Below are 19839 nucleotides of genomic sequence, written 5' to 3' on the forward strand. Positions count from 1 at the left end.
GCTATAAACATTGGTGGGGGGAAGTATATAAATAATATCCAAGTAAATATTAAGAAGCATATACTATTTAAAGGACTCAAGTTTATGAACTCTGATATTTTCCTGCTTTTTCACTTGTAGATATAAAGTACTTTCCCTTGATACTCATGTATAGTTGTCTTATATGAGTTCCCTGAAATAAAATAGGTAATGTGTAAGGTATTTAAAAATTACATAAAAACAAATTTATGAGCATATTTCATTCAGTATATGATAACCAAGCTCTAGATTTTTGAAAGCACATTGTGGTGTATAAGTATATGTTAGTTTCTCTTTGATTTAAGAAAAGTTCGTTAGAGTTGACTGTTACAGCACCAAGCAGAAGCTTCTTTTAAATTATGTCAATTTGAGTAATTTAGAGTATTGAGGGCCTTGACCAAGGGTTACTTCATTTCTAAACTATTAATTTCAGAGATAAAATATCTGTAATCTCTCTGACTTAAGCTAATAATGGAGTTTTCCATTGGACACCTAGCTATTCAAACTCTTCAGAAAATGAAGACTGCTGTTTTTAATTTTAACAAATAAAAAGCAAATTAAGCATGTACTTGTTAAGGAAAATAAGCATCCTAATTGACTTTACTGTTAGTAAAATATTTAAACATAAATGTGTCTGTTTTTGTTTTTTGTTTGGCTATACATTGTAGAGGACTCCAGTAACTTTGGCTGGGGAAATTCAATACTAAATAAGAAATGATTCAGGGCGCCTGGGTGGCTCAGATGGTTAAGCATCTGCCTTCGGCTCAGGTCATGATCCCAGAGTCCTGGGATCGAGTCCCGCATCGGGCTCCCTGCTCCTTGGGAGCCTGCTTCTCCCTCTGCCTCTCTCTCGCTCTCTCTCTCTCTGTGTCTCTCATGAATAAATAAATAAAATCTTAAAAAAAAAAAAAGAAATGATTCAAAAACTATATTAATAACAGAGCCACAAAATAATCAAATAATCTGGGAAGGACATGGAATGTGTGCAGAGAAGAAGTAAAACATTTCAAATTTAGGTTTAATATGTAAGTCAACAGAAATGTTTGGGTAGGGTTTCTTCAAGTTGATGGTCAAGTGAATAATCATATTTTTTAATTACTGAAATACCATCTGATACTTGGTATCTACTTAATTTTCTTCACTTTGATGTTTTATTACTTATCAAATAGCATAAAAATGAACTAGCCTTTTGAGTAATCTTTCATTTACTAAATTATAAGAGAAGGAAAAAATTAACAGTTGTATTTAGATACTTGGGTACTTGCTGTTGCCAGATGCCACGTGGCATTGCCAACCTAATATTCCTTTATGTAGAATCAAACTGCGATGATGCACCGTATTTAGATGTTATTTTAGTATAAATCATGTGCATCATAGAATATTGTATCACTATGAATCAGGAAAAATTAGTTGATGATGTAAATGTACACACTGAATTACCCAGATAGGAAAACGTATCTTAAATCATAAAAGATATATTATTACTTTTTCCTCCTTAAAGTGGCTTTTTCTCCTTAAAACTTCTCATTTATGTCTCTAAAGAAGTTCCTTTGAGTGATGAAATCTCTCTTTGACCCAGTTGTTTTTGTTTCTTCTAAGGCCATAGATTATATCTGTATTGCAAATGTGATTAGGGATGAGGGAGAGTTCTTATTCTCTAGGACTTTCTTCCTTTCGTAGCAATCATCTTTTAAGTTCTTAGAACATTTTACTTCTGCCTGAAGTCTTTTTATTATTTGTATCTGCATCCTCCTAAAATATTTTCATGCCCTTAAAACTTACCTAGGTATTTTATATATATACTACCCAGATATTCTTTTCTTTCATGATCCATTTGTACCATTTGTTCCATCCATATTGACCCATATTCTCCTGATTTAGGCAGCTAATCTCACTTATCCTTTGTTGGTTTTCAAAGGATTTGACATTCTAGGTGGCATCTGACAAAGGCCTCAAGATCACCTCTATAAACAAAATGTGAAACCAAGTGATAGTGATATGCTCAGTTTTCTAGTATTATTTAGCTTTATTAACTATAGCTTTGAATGTTCAGTTGGGAAAGGATGCATAAGTAATATCAACCTTATGCCTTTCTGAATCAGTTTTGTAAATAAATTTGTTGATTAAAGCTACTGTTATATCTAACTTATTTGTTGTAACTGGTTCTACAGAGATTCTAAAAGATAGGACTCGTGATTATCCTCTGCAGGTTGTACAACTTAGAACTAATCTACCACAAGACATTAAATTGATGTCAGGATAAACAAAACACATCTTTTGTGTGCACCTCAAGCCCTCTTAAGGAGTAATTTCTTTCTTCTGGAGTACTACAGCTCCTTATTGGATCTTCCTTCTGACTCTGGTCACACCTGCCCCTTCCCTTCCCAAGCCTTGGACTTCAAGTGTAGAAGGTTGAGTTAATCATACTTCCCCTGTAGACAATCATTCTGTTGTGTATGATGTGAATTCTTTTGTTTTTATAAGTTCTTATAAAATGTTTCCTATTTTGTGTGTATTTTTAATTTATATGCATGGTATTATGCTATAGATCATGTTTTGTTTTTTACTTTTTTCACTCAACACTTTTACAGATCTATCCATGTGTCTACCTCTATACTGTTTCTGCTGGCAGCATAGTGCTTCATCCTTTATATCTTCCATTTTTCACTTGTCTTTTTCCAGTGATGGGTATCCAAATTGCCTCTCATCCCCCACCAATCTGTTTGAGAATCTCTTTGGGATAAAATCTTAAGGATCTGTTTGAGAATCTCTTTGGGATAAAATCAGGAACAGAATTACTGTCATAGGAGGAGCCTGGGTGACTCAGTCAGTTAAGCATCTGCCTCTTGATTTTGGCCCTGGTCATGATCTCAGGGTGGTGAGATCAAGCACGGTGGCCTGGGGCTCCGAGCTCAGTGGGGAGTCTGCTTGAGATTCTCTCTCTACCTCTCCCTCTGCCCCTCCCCCCACCATGTATGTGCTCGCTCGCTCTCTCTTAAAAAAAAAAAAAAAAATTACCTGTCATAGGACTCCATAATGTTTATCTGACCAGTGCCACAAATTGCTCTCTAGAATGGGTACAGCAATTTACACTCCCACTAGCAATGCATAAGGGTTCCCATATTACCCATATTATACACCCTCTCTCCCATTTCCAAGCCTGCCAGCCCTTGGCTTTACCTTTGTATTTGGTTTTGTACATTTTTATCTCCCCTTTTAGACTGTAAGCTCCTCAAGGGCAGGGTTTATGTTGCTTGTCTTTGTATGGTCCACTATGCCTTGCTTGTACTAGATGTTCAAATATTTGTTAAATAATGAGTGCCAGGCTAAGAATTTAGATTATTCTGAAGACAAAGAAAATTATTAAGAATTTTTTTTTAAGAAGAGAGACATTGTAATTAAAGAGGATGTTTAAAAAATTAATGAAGAAATAGTATTCTAGAATGGTTGGGAAAAGATGGAAAACAAATTTGAATATAAACTAAGAATTAAATTAATATGCTACTTTATATCCCAGAATTGTTTATTGGAGTAGGTAACATGAAAAGTTCTCATTTTCATATCAAATCATTAAAATTGTGTAGAAATTATAGGTACAGTGAATGAAATTGAGTGTTCCTCTGGAGATTTTACTGCTAATATTCTCTAATTTAGCAAATTTCCATTTTGTAATCCTGCTTATGTGAATTTACATATGGCCAAATTTAATGTCTTTTAACATATGAGATTTACAGTAAAAGGGAGGAGGTTCAATTAATCTTTTAGCATGTTACACAGATGCTGTCTCTTTGGACACTCTTGGTTATCCTTCTGTGTTAAAGATGTATAGGATGCCCCGCTACTTTGGGAAATTTTGAGACAGAAATCTAGGTATAAAGGAAAAATTAGTTATTTCTAGGCCAGTGGCTTTCACTTTTTACCGTGACCATAATAAGAAATATTTTATAGGGGCGCCTGGGTGGCTCAGATGGTTGAGCCTCTGTCTTCGGTTCAGGTCATGATCCCAGGGTCCTGGGATTGAACCCCACATCGGGCTCCTGGCTCAGCGGGAAGTCTACTTCTGCCTCTCCCCCTGCTCATGCTCTCTCTCTGTATCTCTTGTGTTTCAAACGAACAAATGAAAAATCTTAAAAAAAAGAAATATTTTATATTGAAACTTAGAACATAATATACATCTGTTTATCCAAATACAAATTCCATGAGACAATATATATGCTACTACACTTGATGTAATTATGTTACTTTCAACTGTATTTCATCAGTCTTTTTTTTCCACCTAAGACCCAGTTGGGAGTGTTGTTTAAAAATCATTCTAGTAAGGTGCTGTGTGGTAATGTAAGAAAGCAAGGGAATTGCGGGACAATGTTTAAATTTCCTTAGACAAAAAACAAGTAAGGAAATAGGAAACCAAACCTAGATCCATCTGTATGTCAGGTATTTTTCCCTTTGGTCTTTATTTTTTATTGCACAAAGTACTAATTTAGACACAAAAATGATTGATGGACTTAAACTCATTTTAATAGTAAACTCAATTTTTGGCAAGTATATGTCCACTTCATTCTCTCACTGTGCGTAAAATAAAGGCTATATTCAAAGCTGTCTCTATATCATGGTTTCCTATTACAAACTTTTTTAGTTTTATTAATGGAGGAAAAGGGAAAGCTGAGAAAGTAGGAAAACACCAGACCAAAGAGTAAGATGTTGGCTTTACCTGTATTCCTAAATAGTACTTTATGATGTCACTCAATGCTACTAGTGAATAGATTTAATTTATTTGTATCTGATAGTGGGAGATGTTTTAAAAAGCTAGAACTCTTATATTCTGGCATCTTATACTATAGCCTTCCTACCTACTAAAATTTTTGTTGCTAAAGGGATACTTGTCCCATTCTCTACTTTTCCCGAACATGAAGGTGTTGCTTTAGCTTCTAGGAATAATTGGGTGACATTATTTGTTTTTACCAACTTGTTTTATTCTTGATTTATAACTTGTATTAATGCTTTAATGTGTATCTATGCAATCCCACTAACTCCATGATTACAGATACTCAACTATTAGCTATTTTGGGAAGAACTGCTTTTTGTCCATTATTTTCACCATCCTGTTCTTCCCTGCTACGTATGTCCTGGGCTTAATCTTTATATTAAGTTAAATAAGTTAATTTTAGTAATCTTGTGCTCTAAGCTTATTGTATTTTATTTGTTAACAAGATAGGGCTTATTCCTATCTGTTACTGTCCTCAAAATTCCAATCTTATTTTGGGTCACACTGTTTATAAGATTTTAAGATCTGAGAATGTCCAGGGTGGTCATATAATTACCAGTCTGATTGGTGTTGACCTCTTACCTAGTTTTCCTTAATCTTAAATACAAATTAAATAGCATGTTTTAAAATTAATGAACATTTTAAAGGAACATTCAGTCTTTGCAGAGCTTGAATTGTCATTGAATTTATTACATGATTTGAAAATTTCTTTGCTGGATTAGCAGATATCTACATTGCTATTTGTGGCAGTAAATCTCCCTTTTCTTACCTGTTGATTGTTATTAGGTACTTGGAACAAATAAATCAAACCATGAATTCCTGTAAGATCGTATGGAAGTAGTTATTAAATTATCTCACAAGGGTGCCTGGGTAGCTCAGTCAGTTGAGTGTCTGCCTTTGGCTCAGGTCATGATCCCAGAGTCCTGGGATTGAGCCCTGCGTTGAGCTCCCTGCTCAGCAGGGGGGTCTGCTCCCCATCCTGTCCCTCCCCTTGCTAGTGTGTTCTCTCTTTCTCTCTCAAGTAAATAAATAATATCTTTAGAAACATTTATCTCACAAATATGATGGCTTTTGCTCTGAAAGGATAAGGTCTTGACCCATCCCTTTGCTCAGATATAAATTTGAAATTGAATCTGGGTAATACATTTTGCTGAAGGTTGCTTTTAAAGAATAATTAAGTCTCTTAAAGTGATTGCTATAGTTTGGGAAATGTGGTATCCTGAATCTGTTAAAGTCAGTATCTAGGGGGAAAACTGTTGGACTTTTTCATTAATAACATGTTGCAGATGTTTGAGGTACCTGCATTTTTGAGATTTCCTATTCTAGCAAAAACAAAACAAAAACAGTTGAATCTCTGATTTTTTTCCTCTAGTGGTTTTATTGCCCTCTTGTAATTCAGAGTATTTTAACATCAAATGGGTGATGACGTTTTTCCTTTGGACTTGAGAATCGTGCTGAATGCATTGGATGATCTTATTTTTAAAACTATTAAGTTACCAATGTTTTTCATATATGTTGATTGCAATTCAGAAGAGTAAACAACTATTTTTTACCCAGATCTTTTTTAAAAGTGGATTTACTGTTGTTTAGTTTATATACCATAAAGTTCCTTCATTTTAAGTGTACAGTGCAGTGAGTTTTAGTAAATTACCTAATTATGTAACAATCACCACCACCTAGTTTTAAACATCTCTATCACTCTGAAAATATCACTCATGCCAGTTTGTAATTCATTCTCAGTACCATAACCCCAGGCAACCACTACTTTCCTTTCTGTCTCTATAGATTTGCCTTTCTCTATAGATTTGATATAAATGGTATTGCACAATATGTTATCTTTTGTGTCTGGCTTCTTTCACTTAGCATGTTTTCAGGGTTTGTCCACCTTGTAGAATGTATCGGTAGTTTGTTCCTTTTCATTGTTGAATAGCCCCAGTTCTTCCTAAACAGGAAGAGTAAGCCTTGAGTTTGCCTCAAAGTAGTTATTGTTATATTTCCTTCATTTTATGTCCAGATGGTAGGATTGTTAATAATGATAATTATTTTGTCATGAGGGGAGTACCTTAATTTAAGTGCGATCTAAAATCTTAAAATAACATACATTTACTTCATTTTTAACATACACCATCAATATGAGAAATCTGATTTTCTCCTAGGTAACACTCATTGGTTTTTTTGTAGACTTTTACATGAAGACTTTATTTAAACTCAGAATAATTGTCCTTTGTGATTTAAGTTTAATGTAGTTTTCAGGTAAAGAAATGTTTAAGGCTTATTTAGTGGAAAATTTTAGAAGGGTAGGTCTGGAAAAAACTAATTTCACATCATATTTTAATATAAGACAAAGGTTTTGACCACTTGAAAAACACTTTTCACTATGTTGATTTACAAGTTATAGTTTCCTGTAGTAACCTTTACTTGCACAGTTAATATTGTAAAGAAACAACTGGGATATCTTTAATGATATCCTCAACACTATTTTGACACTATTTTAGATTTGATGTTCTTTAAAAGTCCAGTCCAATAAACAGAATTTTGAGATTCTTTCCTCTTTGATCTCCTTTCTCCCTGCCTCGTCTTAACTTCCAAAATCCTCCTATCCTAAAATTTTGATTTTTAACTTAAAAATTCACATTTTTTGAATTGACAACATCCCAGTGTGTGCTGTTTTGAAGTAGATGAGTACAGTCTTTAATCTACCTCCCACTGGTGTGAATCTTTGAACATTCAAGGGTTTTGGGAGGGAGGTCCGTGTGTGTGTGGGAGGGGGAGCTGATTTTTTTTTTTTTTTTTAGCATGGCACTTTTTCAAACATTTTTCATGTGCTTAGGTACATCCAAGCAGAAGTCCAGTTCCCTGCAGGTAGCAGATCAGGACGTACTGCCACCTTTTCACCCATACCAGCCTTTGGAGTGCATAGTAGAGGAGACTGAAGGCAAGCTGAATGAACTGGGACAAAGAATTAGTGCTATTGAAAAAGCACAGCTTAAGTCACTGGAGTTAATTCAAGGTGAACCTCTGAACAAAGATAAGATAGAAGAACTTAAAAAGAACAGAGAAGAGCAAGTCCAGAAGAAGAAGAAAATACTGAAGGAACTACAGAAAGTGGAAAGGCAGTTGCAGATGAAAACACAGCAGCAATTTACCAAAGAATACTTGGAAACCAAAGGTCAGAAAGACACAGTGTCTCTACACCAGCAGTGCTCTCATAGAGGAGTCTTCCCAGAAGGGGAAGGAGATGGTAGTCTCCCAGAGGATCACTTTTCAGAGTTACCTCAGGTTGACACAATCTTATTTAAAGATAATGATGTTGATGATGAGCAGCAGTCTCCACCATCGGCAGAACAAATTGATCTTGTCCCAGTCCAGCCTTTATCATCTCCACAGTGTAACTTTTCCAGTGACTTAGGTTCTAATGGGACAAATTCTCTTGAACTTCAGAAAGTATCAGGTAATCATCAGATTATAGGACAGCCTCAGATTGCTATTACTGGACATGATCAGGGGCTGTTAGTTCAAGAACCAGATGGACTAATGGTTGCAACTCCAGCCCAGACGCTTACCGACACTCTTGATGACCTGATAGCAGGTGGGTTAAGAAATATATCTGTAATAATTTCTCTTTAATCTGTGTGCTCAACTTCTTTACACGAGCCTCCAAAAACACCAACTTGGTATTTTCCATTTTAGAACTATCTTTGTAAAATTACATATTCCTTGAGGTGTTTTGGAAGTGAATTTAACTAAGCTGTACAGCACTAACACATAAAAGTGTGTTTTCCCCTTTTCTTTTTTGTTATTTGCAAAGGCAAAAAATAAAGTTGCCATGAGCTTTTATTTTAGAACTTTGTTATCAAAACCATCCTGTGGGGAGCCTGGGTTGCCCAGTTGGTTGAGCATGCAGCTGTTGCTTTGCAGGTCATGAGTTGGAGCCCCACACTGGGTGTAGAGATTACTTTAAAAAAAAAAACAACAACAAAGCAAAACATCAGCCTGTGTTGTATCTTGGGTAGGAGAGCTAAAAGTAGAATTTCTTTGTAGGCTTTAGAGATACTCACATAAGATTATACATTAAATTTTCCTGCTAGTGATTTTCATGTCTGAAAATCATAATTCTAAATTACATTGCTTTCTCTTTATTTATAATTTTATTAGATCAATTTAAATACTTTTAATTAAAAGGTATGTTCAGAGAAAACTATAAGCATTCCATGTTCTTGTATTTGTGGTTAGAAGATTCAAATTACATTGAAATTATTATCAACTGGATGATGATTTGGAGATTGGAATTTTTATATTAACTATCTTGATGAAAGCACACAGACACAACACACATACACACAGGAAAAGAAAAAAAGAAAGGCCTGATAACCTTAAAGTGTATGTTTCTGTTTATTGTTGTGTGGAAAATTACAACTAGATATGAAATGAGGTGCACAAGTTTACTTTCCCTTTCATTGTCCTTGCAGCAGTGGGAAAACAGTGCAATTAATCATTTACCTTCCTAAAGATGGCTGGTGAATGTATCACCTCCATGAGAGCCCAGTTCAGAAATGCAGCCAGAATGGCTGTTGACAGTGGATGAAGACCAAGAACTAAGATGTAGCTGGAGTGATATTCAAAGGCAGGCCAGTCCTCTGTCTCTTGATTGCAACATTTTTTTCCTTACTGTTGTCTGTTTCCTCTTGTCATATTCTCCTCCCCTCTTCCCATCCCAATTATACTATCCCAGTTTCCTTTCTTCTTTTGTGAGCTTTTAGCCTTCCTAATCTTTACTGAATCTTTAAAAATGTGGAATAAGCTTACTTAAATCAGGAATTTTATTGGGCATTTATATGACTTGCATTGGTTATAGAATTATGATACTGCCTATAAGCCTCCTCTGATATGTAATAAGTATCATTGTGCAGAGGAGAATACTTAGTTCCCCATAAAGAAAATAAAAATGCTGGGAATTGTTTTAAAGGAGTTAGATTCTTTATTCTTTAATTTGGGTTTTTATATCTTCAGCCCACAGCCATTTAACTCAAATTAACTTTGTGTTGTTGGTATTGAGAGTTGTTATAAATTATGAATAAACCCTTAGAGTTCACTTATAGTTCTAATTTCTAATCTGGGTAAAAGCAGATATTTGAGCGTCAAGTACAATTATGAATAATAACGAAACCGATAATATGGGAATAACATTTTTAAGATTTAGGATTACATAAATAGCATTATAATGTTCCTAATTGAATACTCAGTTTGCAGTTCTGAAACCCACATTACTGTTCAATCTAGTGTTGTTGTAACTTAGAACTTGTCTTTTTTTTTTTTTTTTTAATAATGTAGAAACCGCTGTAAAAGGAACTTGTAGATATTAACTTTATGGTAGTATTTATGGATGGTTCTTGTAGGGGAGGCAAGATTTATTTTATCAAACTATTTGTTACATTGAAATGGTCTTTTATAAAGTTCAAAAAATTTGTTTAGAAACATCGTTTAATTATGTATAGTGTTAATAAAGTAAGAAAGTTTAGTTTCTGTAGACATTAATGTCTAATGATAGGTGGCCTATCATTTTGTATAATATTCTTTTATTAACAAACTTTAACATATAAATCAGCCAGTAACTAAAAAAATTATGTTCACATAAAAAATTTCCATTTTTATGGTTACCTGTTTTAAAATATATAGCAATAATTAGATTTTCTTTGTTCAAGATGATGAACTCTCTCACTTAAAGTTAAAAACTGTTATTTTATTAAGACCAAGTTTCTCTTAATTTTCTTTATCAGAGGTGAAAGAAATTAGACAAGGCTGGAGTAGGTGAATGCCTAATTCTATAATTGCCTGAATACCTAATTCTATAATTGCCTGATGTATTAATATATCAGTATGATTATAGATTATACCAAAGATGTAATTAATTTCACCCAAATTTAGTTCTCATCCCTTGTATTTAATAAAGAAGAAAATACTGTATATCTTACAGTTTTAGAGAATATTCATATATAATAGCAATAAATTTCACTTTAAATATAGGAGTATTTCTTATTTATTGCTGTTATGTCAAAATATTTTCATGTAACTGAGTTAGTTAGATAAATAATTTATTAATATCATGACTGGATTAGCTGACTTAGTATTTTAGTATATAGTCTTATATGTGTCATACTTGATATAGTCCCAGACAGAATGTATGTAAACCCTTGATTGGGAGCATGGTTCTTGAGGTCCTTTTCTTGTGAAAGTAAGTGCTGGGCTTTTAGAAGGTATCATAATAACACGTGATTCTCAGTTCAAATGTCTAGAACTAAGATTTGGAAATCTAAAAAAATACAAAATAGCTTTGACCATTGAGCAGTTCCAGAAACATCTAGTAAAAATTTTATTATTAATATATAAAGATTGATTAAAAATCAACTCAATATCAATTTATTCACATTTATCGATCACTTACCATGTACTAAGCTCTGTGCTTAATGCTTTATATACATTATCTCATGGGCTATTTATAATAATCTTATAAAATAGGTCCTTTTCCCATCTCAATTTTTCTGTTGAAAAACTGAGGCTTATGGAAGTTGTTACCAGTAAGTGTCAAGACTCAAACTCAGTTCAGCCATGTTTAAGAACCTTAAGTGTAATATGCATGCATCTGATTCATGTTTAAGTTCTGAATTTATCTTAAAGACATTTGTTATTTCCTTAGACTGTTAAAAAAATTAACAATTTCCCTTATTGTTTTTATATTAAGATTTGGTATTTATGTAAGGTTTAATATAATTTTGTGGCTAGCACATTGTTACGATTGTTGGCACCTTAATAGATTTTCTTAAAACAAATTCCAATTCAAAAGTATCTTGCTTTAAGTAATCCTGTAGTAGTCAATGTAAGCTTAAGAATAAAAAGGTAGTTAGGAAACCCTCTTATTTTTGAAGGAATTTGCAATAAAATATCTTTTTAAATAATTTCTTCTAACAGATGTTAATGTTTTAGTTATGGATTTTTTATTTGTATTTATTTAATAAAGTTATTATATAAAACAGATTATGGTGATTTAATTTCCTAAAATCTCACAGCATACTTTATGTACACCTAGTATCTGAGATTTTTATATGGTAAGGTTTATTATTATCTTCCATATTGCCTACAAAACCATCTTAAATTTCATAAAGAATTAAGTAGAATATTGCAGTTAATTCTTCTATCACCCCATTTTAGGGTAGTGCATAAATTTAATTTGAATTATATAGTGACTTCTGGTGGTGATCTGTCAGTCATTTTCAGAGACATTTCATTCAGAGGTAGGAAACATTTTAGGATTTATGAAAATGTAATAGTCCTGGTATAATTTTATATTAATAAAACCTATATTCCACATGTACCTTTTAAATCTTGCTACTTTCTAGTCTTTATTACTTTTTGTGTGTAATTAATGCTATTAAAGTCACTTTTGTGTTCGGAACGTTTCTGATTGTCATTATTACAAGGAGGAAAAAAATGTTTCTAGGATAATGTACAAAAATGTGCAATAGTTGATGTAACAACACATTTTTGGTAATAGAACTGTTAAATGCACAAATATTTTTTAAAAGCCATCTCTGTAAAGAAGTCTTTTATAGTGTTACATCTGGCAGAGTACTCTAATCAACTTGAAAAAATTTTAAGTATCTGTTTTTCATAATAACAAAAAGATAACGTGGATAAACAACATTAATAATGATAAAAGTAGTTCTTTAGTAAGGTATTTGTTAGTCATTATGAGACCACTGTTAAAATCTTACTATTACAGAGGAGCTACATATCGGTCTTTAGTGTCTTTGTTTTCTAGAGCTGTTTTCCAAATATACCATCTCTTTTGAGGAGGTATAACAAAATACTGTCTGCTTTTAATTCACTGAATGACAAAGATTTTTAAAGCTTTGTTTCCATTTTGTGCATGTTCTTATAGGTGAAACAAATATATAAAATAATAATTCCTATTTGTAACCATGATAGAAGCTACAGAAGTTTATATAGCCAAGATGATTTTATATATATTGGTGGGGAGGAAGATGGGACAATTCACGTAGAAACATCTGAACATATTAAAATTTGTGAAGTTATTTAAAGAAATAGTGTACTAAACTTAGTTGTTTATACTTATGAACAGTATCCTTGATTGAGATCCAGTCATATCCAAATTCTAGAGACTAAACATTCTCCAACCCTTGAAATGCTTACATTTTCCTTTGAGACCTGTGTGTTTTTTATTTACTTTTAGTCTAGATGAGAGGTATTGCCATCACTGAAGCTTTGTCTTTTTTATATTATTAATGATTATAGGTTTTTTTATGAGTTTTTTCTTTAGTGAGTAGTAATGTTTTTATTTTTCAACACAGTGAGCAATATTACTGAAAGTCCTATAAAATATCTGATAATTACATTTAATGTAGCACTTCACATGTACCAAACACTGTATTTTAAATGCTTTTTGTACCTTACTTAGCAGACAGCTTATAACATCCCTCTGAGATGGGTCCTATTTCTCCCACTGTGGGGCAAACTCTGGCTCTTATGAAACATAAATACGTAGAGACATAAAGATATAATGTCACTTAACTCAGTTTTCAGACAGCAGTCTTGAACACCAAATTGAGATCCCTTATAAAAGTTCCAATGTTGATTTTAAAAATAGTTTTATTTTCAGAGATTGATTCATTTTAGAAAATTTTAAAAATAAATATTGAATTTTAAAAACACACACTCTCTGCTTTTTACGTGAGAAATATTTTAACGTGTTCTCCTCCCCCCTCTTTTGTGCATTGTCCTCAGGATATTTTTATCTAATTACTTTTTACAGACTAAGATATAAAATTTATTTTTTTATTGTAAACTGTTTTTTCCCTATTGACAACATAAAAGGCTATCATTTGTTGTGTATGCACTGAATATTAAGCACCATGCTACTAAGTATTTCACCTGCATTATCTCAAGTGGTGTTTCCAATAATCTTTCTAGGCAGGTACTGTTATCCCCATTTTACACATGAGGAAAATTGAGGCCCTAAGAGGTTAAATTACTTCTCTGAGATCAGAAAGTGGTGGAGCTGGGATTCAAACACAGGTCCATCTGATTCCAAAGCTTGTGATTTAACTACTACATTATATTCCTGCTATAAAATTTTGTTTTCTGTGTTTTTCTGTATATAAGTGACTTTACTCTTTTAAGTAGAATTCAACAATATGAATATTGTTTTTCAGCTGTGAGTAGCAGAGTGCCCAGTGGTTCAAACAGTTCCTCTCAGACCACAGAATGTCTTACACCTGAACCGTGTTCACAGTCTCCAAGCAATGTGGCTTCTCAGTCTATGCCCCCTGTGTACCCTTCAGTTGACATTGATGCACATGTGAGTAGATTGCTTGCTGGCCTGCTTGCTTTATTTATTTATTTAAAAGATTTTACTTATTTATTTTAGAGAGCAATAGAGTGCATGAGTGGGGGGAGGGGCAGAGGGAGAGAGAATCTCAGCAGATTCCACACTGAGCATGGAGCCCAGTGTAGGGCTCGATCTCATGACCCTGATATCATGACCTGAGTGGAAATCGAGTCAGACGCTTAACCGACTGAGCCACCCAGGCACCCCTAGATTGCTTGGTTTATTTTGCAAATTCTCATTTTCTTTGTTTGGAAAAGAAAATTGTCATTGTACAGTCATTGTGTAAATAAGTATTATTTGCTCTTCAAATGATAACCCCGTTGTAAACAAAACCTTTTTTTTTTCCCTCTAGACTGAGAGCAATCATGACACAGCATTAACATTAGCTTGTGCAGGTGGTCACGAAGAACTTGTGTCTGTACTCATTGCGCGAGATGCTAAAATTGAGCACAGAGACAAAAAAGGTAAAGAATGTCAGTGAGAAGTAAAGCCTGAGAGTAGTTACATCAGAAAACAGTTTTTTCTTATGTTTTTTTTTTTTTAGGAAACAGTTATGTTTTTTGATTATCGGTGAGTAGTTCCTAGACTATCTCAGTGAAAAGATGGATAAACATATTTCAGTTAGGAATATTCAGTGAAGTATAGCAAGTTGTCCTTGCCTTTCTCCTTAATCCAAAAGTAGAGCATACAGAGGTATCAGAGTTCATTATGAGTATAAACTTTACTAGTTTTGTGTGACTTAGCATTTCCTTTTTATCATGTATTTTTGGGTTTTTGTCACTAATAAATTAGTGATTAGAGCAGTTTTATGTTAAATGGTTATAAGTATCTGCCCTAAAGATCTTCATCTATCGAAATAATAGAGAATTAAAAACAATGGCTCAATAAGTAAAAAAACACAAATTGAGATTTTTATTTTCTGCTTTAGGTTTCACACCACTGATCCTGGCAGCAACAGCAGGGCATGTTGGAGTTGTTGAAATCCTTTTGGATAAAGGTGGAGATATAGAAGCACAATCTGAACGCACTAAGGATACTCCACTTTCATTAGCATGTTCTGGTGGACGTCAGGAGGTGTGTTAATGTTAATTTTCATTTTATAAACATTATGCTCATACTTTAAATATGCATATGCTTAATAATTTAGCTACATGAATAAAACTTGCGTGTGTTGTGACATGTTCCATACACTAAATTTAATGGGAGTAGTGAATCACCTTTTATGGAATCTGTTTCTTGCCCTTTAGGCAAAAAAATAATTCTGTTTATCCTTACATTTATTGAGGCTGAATGAACCACAGTCCTAATACATGTGAAATGTTAATTCATCACTCAACAATTGATGAGTAGAATGAGTAACATCTTGTTATTTCAGTATAATTGGGATTTCAAAGCTCCAAATTCCTGGATATGAAATTGAATCTATTTCTCTAGTGCTAATATTTGAATATTTAGGGCATAATTAAAATGTCAGATATTCAGACAATGAAAGTATAGGTTCCATTTCTTTGTGCTTCCTTCATTCAACTTATAAGTTGAACCCCAAGTTTAAACCGGATTTCTCTGTTTATATTTTCCTTTGTAGGTGGTAGACTTGCTGCTGGCTCGAGGTGCAAATAAAGAACATAGGAATGTGTCTGATTATACACCATTGAGTCTAGCTGCATCTGGAGGATATGTTAATATCATTAAGATTCTGCTTAATGCTGGGGCAGAGATTAATTCAAGGTATCTATCTTCATTTTATTACTCATGATTAGTAAATTACTACCTTGGGGTTAAGGGTCTTCCTCTAAATATTTGTACAGATACCATTATTAATTAAGGTAGTACTAAAGTCAACTATACTTTAACTAAAAATTAAAAATTTTTTTAGAGATAGTACTAAAGTTACAACACCAACAATTATTCCTATAATATACTTATAGGTAATCACAGCTTATTTCAGTTAACATTGCTGTTTTTAAAGATGTCTCATTTCAGAAAGTACTTCGTTATGTATGGTTGGAAATTTATAACCTCTAAATAGGGGTTTTAAATTGTGAGATTTTCCTATTCCTAGTTAGTAGACTACACAAGTAAAATTTATTCATTGGTGTTAGAAACCTTTCTTTTTACTGAATCATTTTCATCTTTTATATTCTCTATGCTTTTTAAAAAAACAATAGGCAACATATTATCTTAATTTTCTAAGCACATTTCTCCCCTTAGGACTGGGAGTAAACTAGGTATTTCTCCCCTGATGTTGGCTGCCATGAATGGACACGTTCCTGCAGTGAAACTGCTGCTTGATATGGGTTCAGACATTAATGCCCAAATAGAGACCAATCGGAACACGGCTCTCACTTTGGCATGTTTCCAAGGCCGAGCAGAAGTTGTGAGTTTGCTTCTGGACCGAAAAGCCAATGTTGAACATAGGGCAAAGGTAAGGATTTTATAACTTTTCAACTACTTAGGGTGTATTTCTAGTGTAAAGAGCATAGCATTTCGGGATACCTGGCTGGCTCAGTTGGTAAAGCATCCAGCTCTTAATCTTGGGGTCATGAGTTTAAGCCCCACATCAGGGGTAGAGTTTACTTAAAAATAGATATTTGTAAAAGGGCACCTGGCTGGCTCAATCAATAGAGTGTGTGTCTCTTGATTTCAGAGCTGTGAGTTTGAGCCCCATGTTTGATGTAGAGATTACTTAAACTCTTAAAAGGGATGCCTGGGTGGCTCAGTCAGTTGGACATCTGCCTTCTGCTCGAGTCATGATCCCAGGGTCCTGGGATCAAGTCCCGCGTTGGGCTCCTTGCTTGGTGAGGAGCCTGCTTCTCCCTCTGCCTACCACTCCCCCTGCTTGTGCTCTATCAATAAATAAATAAATAAAATCTTAAAAAAAAAATAGCATGGCATTTCAACTCAAATTGAATATGCTGTTTTAAATTGTCTTAAGTTAAAAATAACATCCCAAGGCAAGGTCCGTGATGTACAGCGGCCAATGACACACTGTCGTCATTCATGACTTTTATTAAGAACAATGAAGAAAGTAGAATCTGTACATTTTCCAATTTCAACCTTGGATAGCTCTCTGTTAATCCTCCAGTTTGCAATCTTTGAATATAATATCTTTGTAGTAAGATTATTTTGTAGAGGTTTTTTGTTTGTTTGTTTGTTTTTAAGTAAACTCTTATGCCCAACATGGAGCTTGAACTCACAACCCTGAGATCAAGAGTCACATGTTCTACCGACTAAGCCAGGTGTTCTGTAGGTTCCTTTAATGTAGATTTTTAAGGAACTCCTTCAATGAAGCATGTGCTTTACCTTGGTAAAAAACCCAATCAGAAAATTACCACATAGATCATAAAATTAAGATAGCTAAAATCTAGGGGCACCTGAGTGGCTCAGTCGTTAAGCATCTGCCTTTGGCTCAGGTAATGATCCCAGAGTCCTGGGATCGAGCCCCGCATCAGGCTCCCTGCTCGGCAGGAAGCCTGCTTCTCCCTCTCCCACTCCCCCTGCTTGTGTTCCCACTCTCGCTGTGTCTCTCTCTGTCAAATAAATAAAATCTTTAAAAAAAAAAAAAAAAAGATAGCTAAAATCTGATCTGATCATAACAGATTCTGACACATTCATGACTTGCCTTTAGAAAGGAGTTAGTATATCAGTGTTTTGAATTTCTGTGCTTAGAACTGTTAGGTACTTATAACCCTAGAAAAACGTAGCTTATATAGATTTCTTTATAGTCAGACAGTGGCAATTCTGATAGCCATTTCAAATTTTAAATATTTGAATGAAAGTCTCATTTTCTCCTCGAACTGCTTTAGTAAAATTTAATGCAACATTTACATTTTTGTAATCTATGAAATTAGGAAGTATAGATTTCCTCAGATTTTTCATAGCACAAAGAAAAATGAATCTTTCCTGCTATTCAGTTTATTTTTTTGTATTACACGTATTCAGTGTGGCCCACTTACCTATTAGAAGTCCTATAGAACTCTGTATTACTTTGGAAATGATACCAGTAGGAAATGTCTCTTGGCAAAAGTTTTAGAGGTTAATGAGCAAAAGACACATACGCATAAAATTTATGAAGTGATATTTTAATCCATTTTTCCCAAGTTTGAATAGGATTGAAGGAATTTATCCTGAGTTATTTAGCAAACTACATTCTCAGATAAATATTTTAAACAAAGTTTTCCCATTTAACAATGTGCTTTATTTAATTTTCTTTTTACTTGTTTTTCATATCTGTGCATCATTGTGCAGACAAGTTGTCTCGTGTGTAAATTTATAATAGTATAGAAGTTATGAAATTTTTTTTAAGATTTTATTTATTTATTTGTCAGAGAGACAGAGAGAGAGCACAAGCAGGGGGAGTGGGAGAGGGAGAAGCAGGCTTCCTGTGGAGTAGGGAGCCTGATGCAGGGCTCCATCCCAGGACCCTGGGATCATGACCTGAGCCGAAGGCAGACGCTTAACGACTGAGCCATGCAGGTGCCCCTGAAATTTTTTTTTTTATATGAGGTGGTATGTTATGATAAATGAATTCATTCTAGAATGCATGTCTAATTCAATCTTAACAGTTTTTGGTTCTTGTTTTGTAAAATTGAAGATTGAATATTGCTTAGCTCTTTTGTGACAGAAAATCAGAAATAGAATCCACTTATAAGTAAACTATCTTAGTCTGTTAACAAAATTTTATTAATTTACTTGCATAAATTTTTGGTTTAAACAGACTGGTCTGACCCCTTTGATGGAAGCTGCTTCTGGAGGATATGCAGAAGTTGGAAGAGTTCTCCTTGATAAAGGAGCAGATGTCAATGCCCCCCCTGTGCCTTCCTCAAGAGATACTGCTTTAACAATAGCAGCTGACAAAGGTCACTACAAATTTTGTGAGCTCCTGATTAATAGGTGGGTAAATTTTATATTTTTATAAAAAATACAAAAAATTATATAGAAGTTCTTGTGATCCTTTTCACTTTTCAGCGCCTTTACAGTTAATCAAATTGTTTTACTTTATTGACATTTTAAAGAACAGATTATTTAAAAAATGAACGTACTATTTGCATGCTATCTTATAAAAGATAAAAGACAAATAGAGGAAATAGAAAGCCCTTTCTTGTAGGAAACAAACTATATTAACATTCTTTGATCTTATAGGGGAGCCCATATTGATGTTCGAAACAAGAAGGGAAACACACCACTTTGGTTGGCATCCAATGGTGGTCATTTTGATGTGGTACAGTTGCTAGTGCAAGCAGGTGCTGATGTGGATGCAGCAGATAATCGGAAAATCACACCTCTTATGTCAGCATTTCGCAAGGTAATTTGATGTGGAGGGAAAAAGGTAAAATGTAATCATTTTTAACTAATTCTGAGTTGAAACCGTGTGAGAAAAATGAATTGTTCTTGGAGAATAGACTGAATTTCCGTACATAAATCACTGCTATCTTTCCACTCTCTTTGGGGCCAAATTTAAGAGCTACATGGTAGTTCACTTGTAAGCAACTTGGTAGTTAAATCACTTGTGTCTTGGAGCACCTGGGTGGCTCGGTGGTTTGAGCCTTCAGCTTGGGTCATGGTTCCAGGGTCCTGGGATCGAGCCCTGTGTCGGGCTCTCTACTCAGTAGGGAGCCTGCTTCTCCCTCTCCCACGCCCCCTGCTTGTGTTC

General features: G+C 34.0%; 1 protein-coding gene across 4 annotated transcripts in view; it reads left to right on the plus strand.

Annotated features, from left to right (window-relative positions):
• Positions 1 to 19839, plus strand: part of ANKHD1 (ankyrin repeat and KH domain containing 1) — a 125806-nt gene that overhangs the window by 85692 nt on the left and 20275 nt on the right. For all 4 annotated transcript variants that reach the window (XM_028103463.2, XM_088023274.1, XM_028103464.2 and 1 more), the window contains 8 exons: positions 7614 to 8372; positions 14011 to 14156; positions 14539 to 14650; positions 15115 to 15260; positions 15772 to 15914; positions 16398 to 16611; positions 18904 to 19079; positions 19329 to 19491. In XM_028103463.2, the coding sequence (XP_027959264.1) occupies positions 7614 to 8372; positions 14011 to 14156; positions 14539 to 14650; positions 15115 to 15260; positions 15772 to 15914; positions 16398 to 16611; positions 18904 to 19079; positions 19329 to 19491 (1859 nt within the window). The remainder of the gene's footprint in view (positions 1 to 7613; positions 8373 to 14010; positions 14157 to 14538; positions 14651 to 15114; positions 15261 to 15771; positions 15915 to 16397; positions 16612 to 18903; positions 19080 to 19328; positions 19492 to 19839) is intronic.

The sequence above is a fragment of the Eumetopias jubatus genome, unplaced genomic scaffold, assembly GCF_037043125.1.
Source record: "Eumetopias jubatus isolate StellerSeaLion01/CBP00866 unplaced genomic scaffold, mEumJub1_p1.0 scaffold_5, whole genome shotgun sequence".
Taxonomy (NCBI): domain Eukaryota; kingdom Metazoa; phylum Chordata; class Mammalia; order Carnivora; family Otariidae; genus Eumetopias; species Eumetopias jubatus.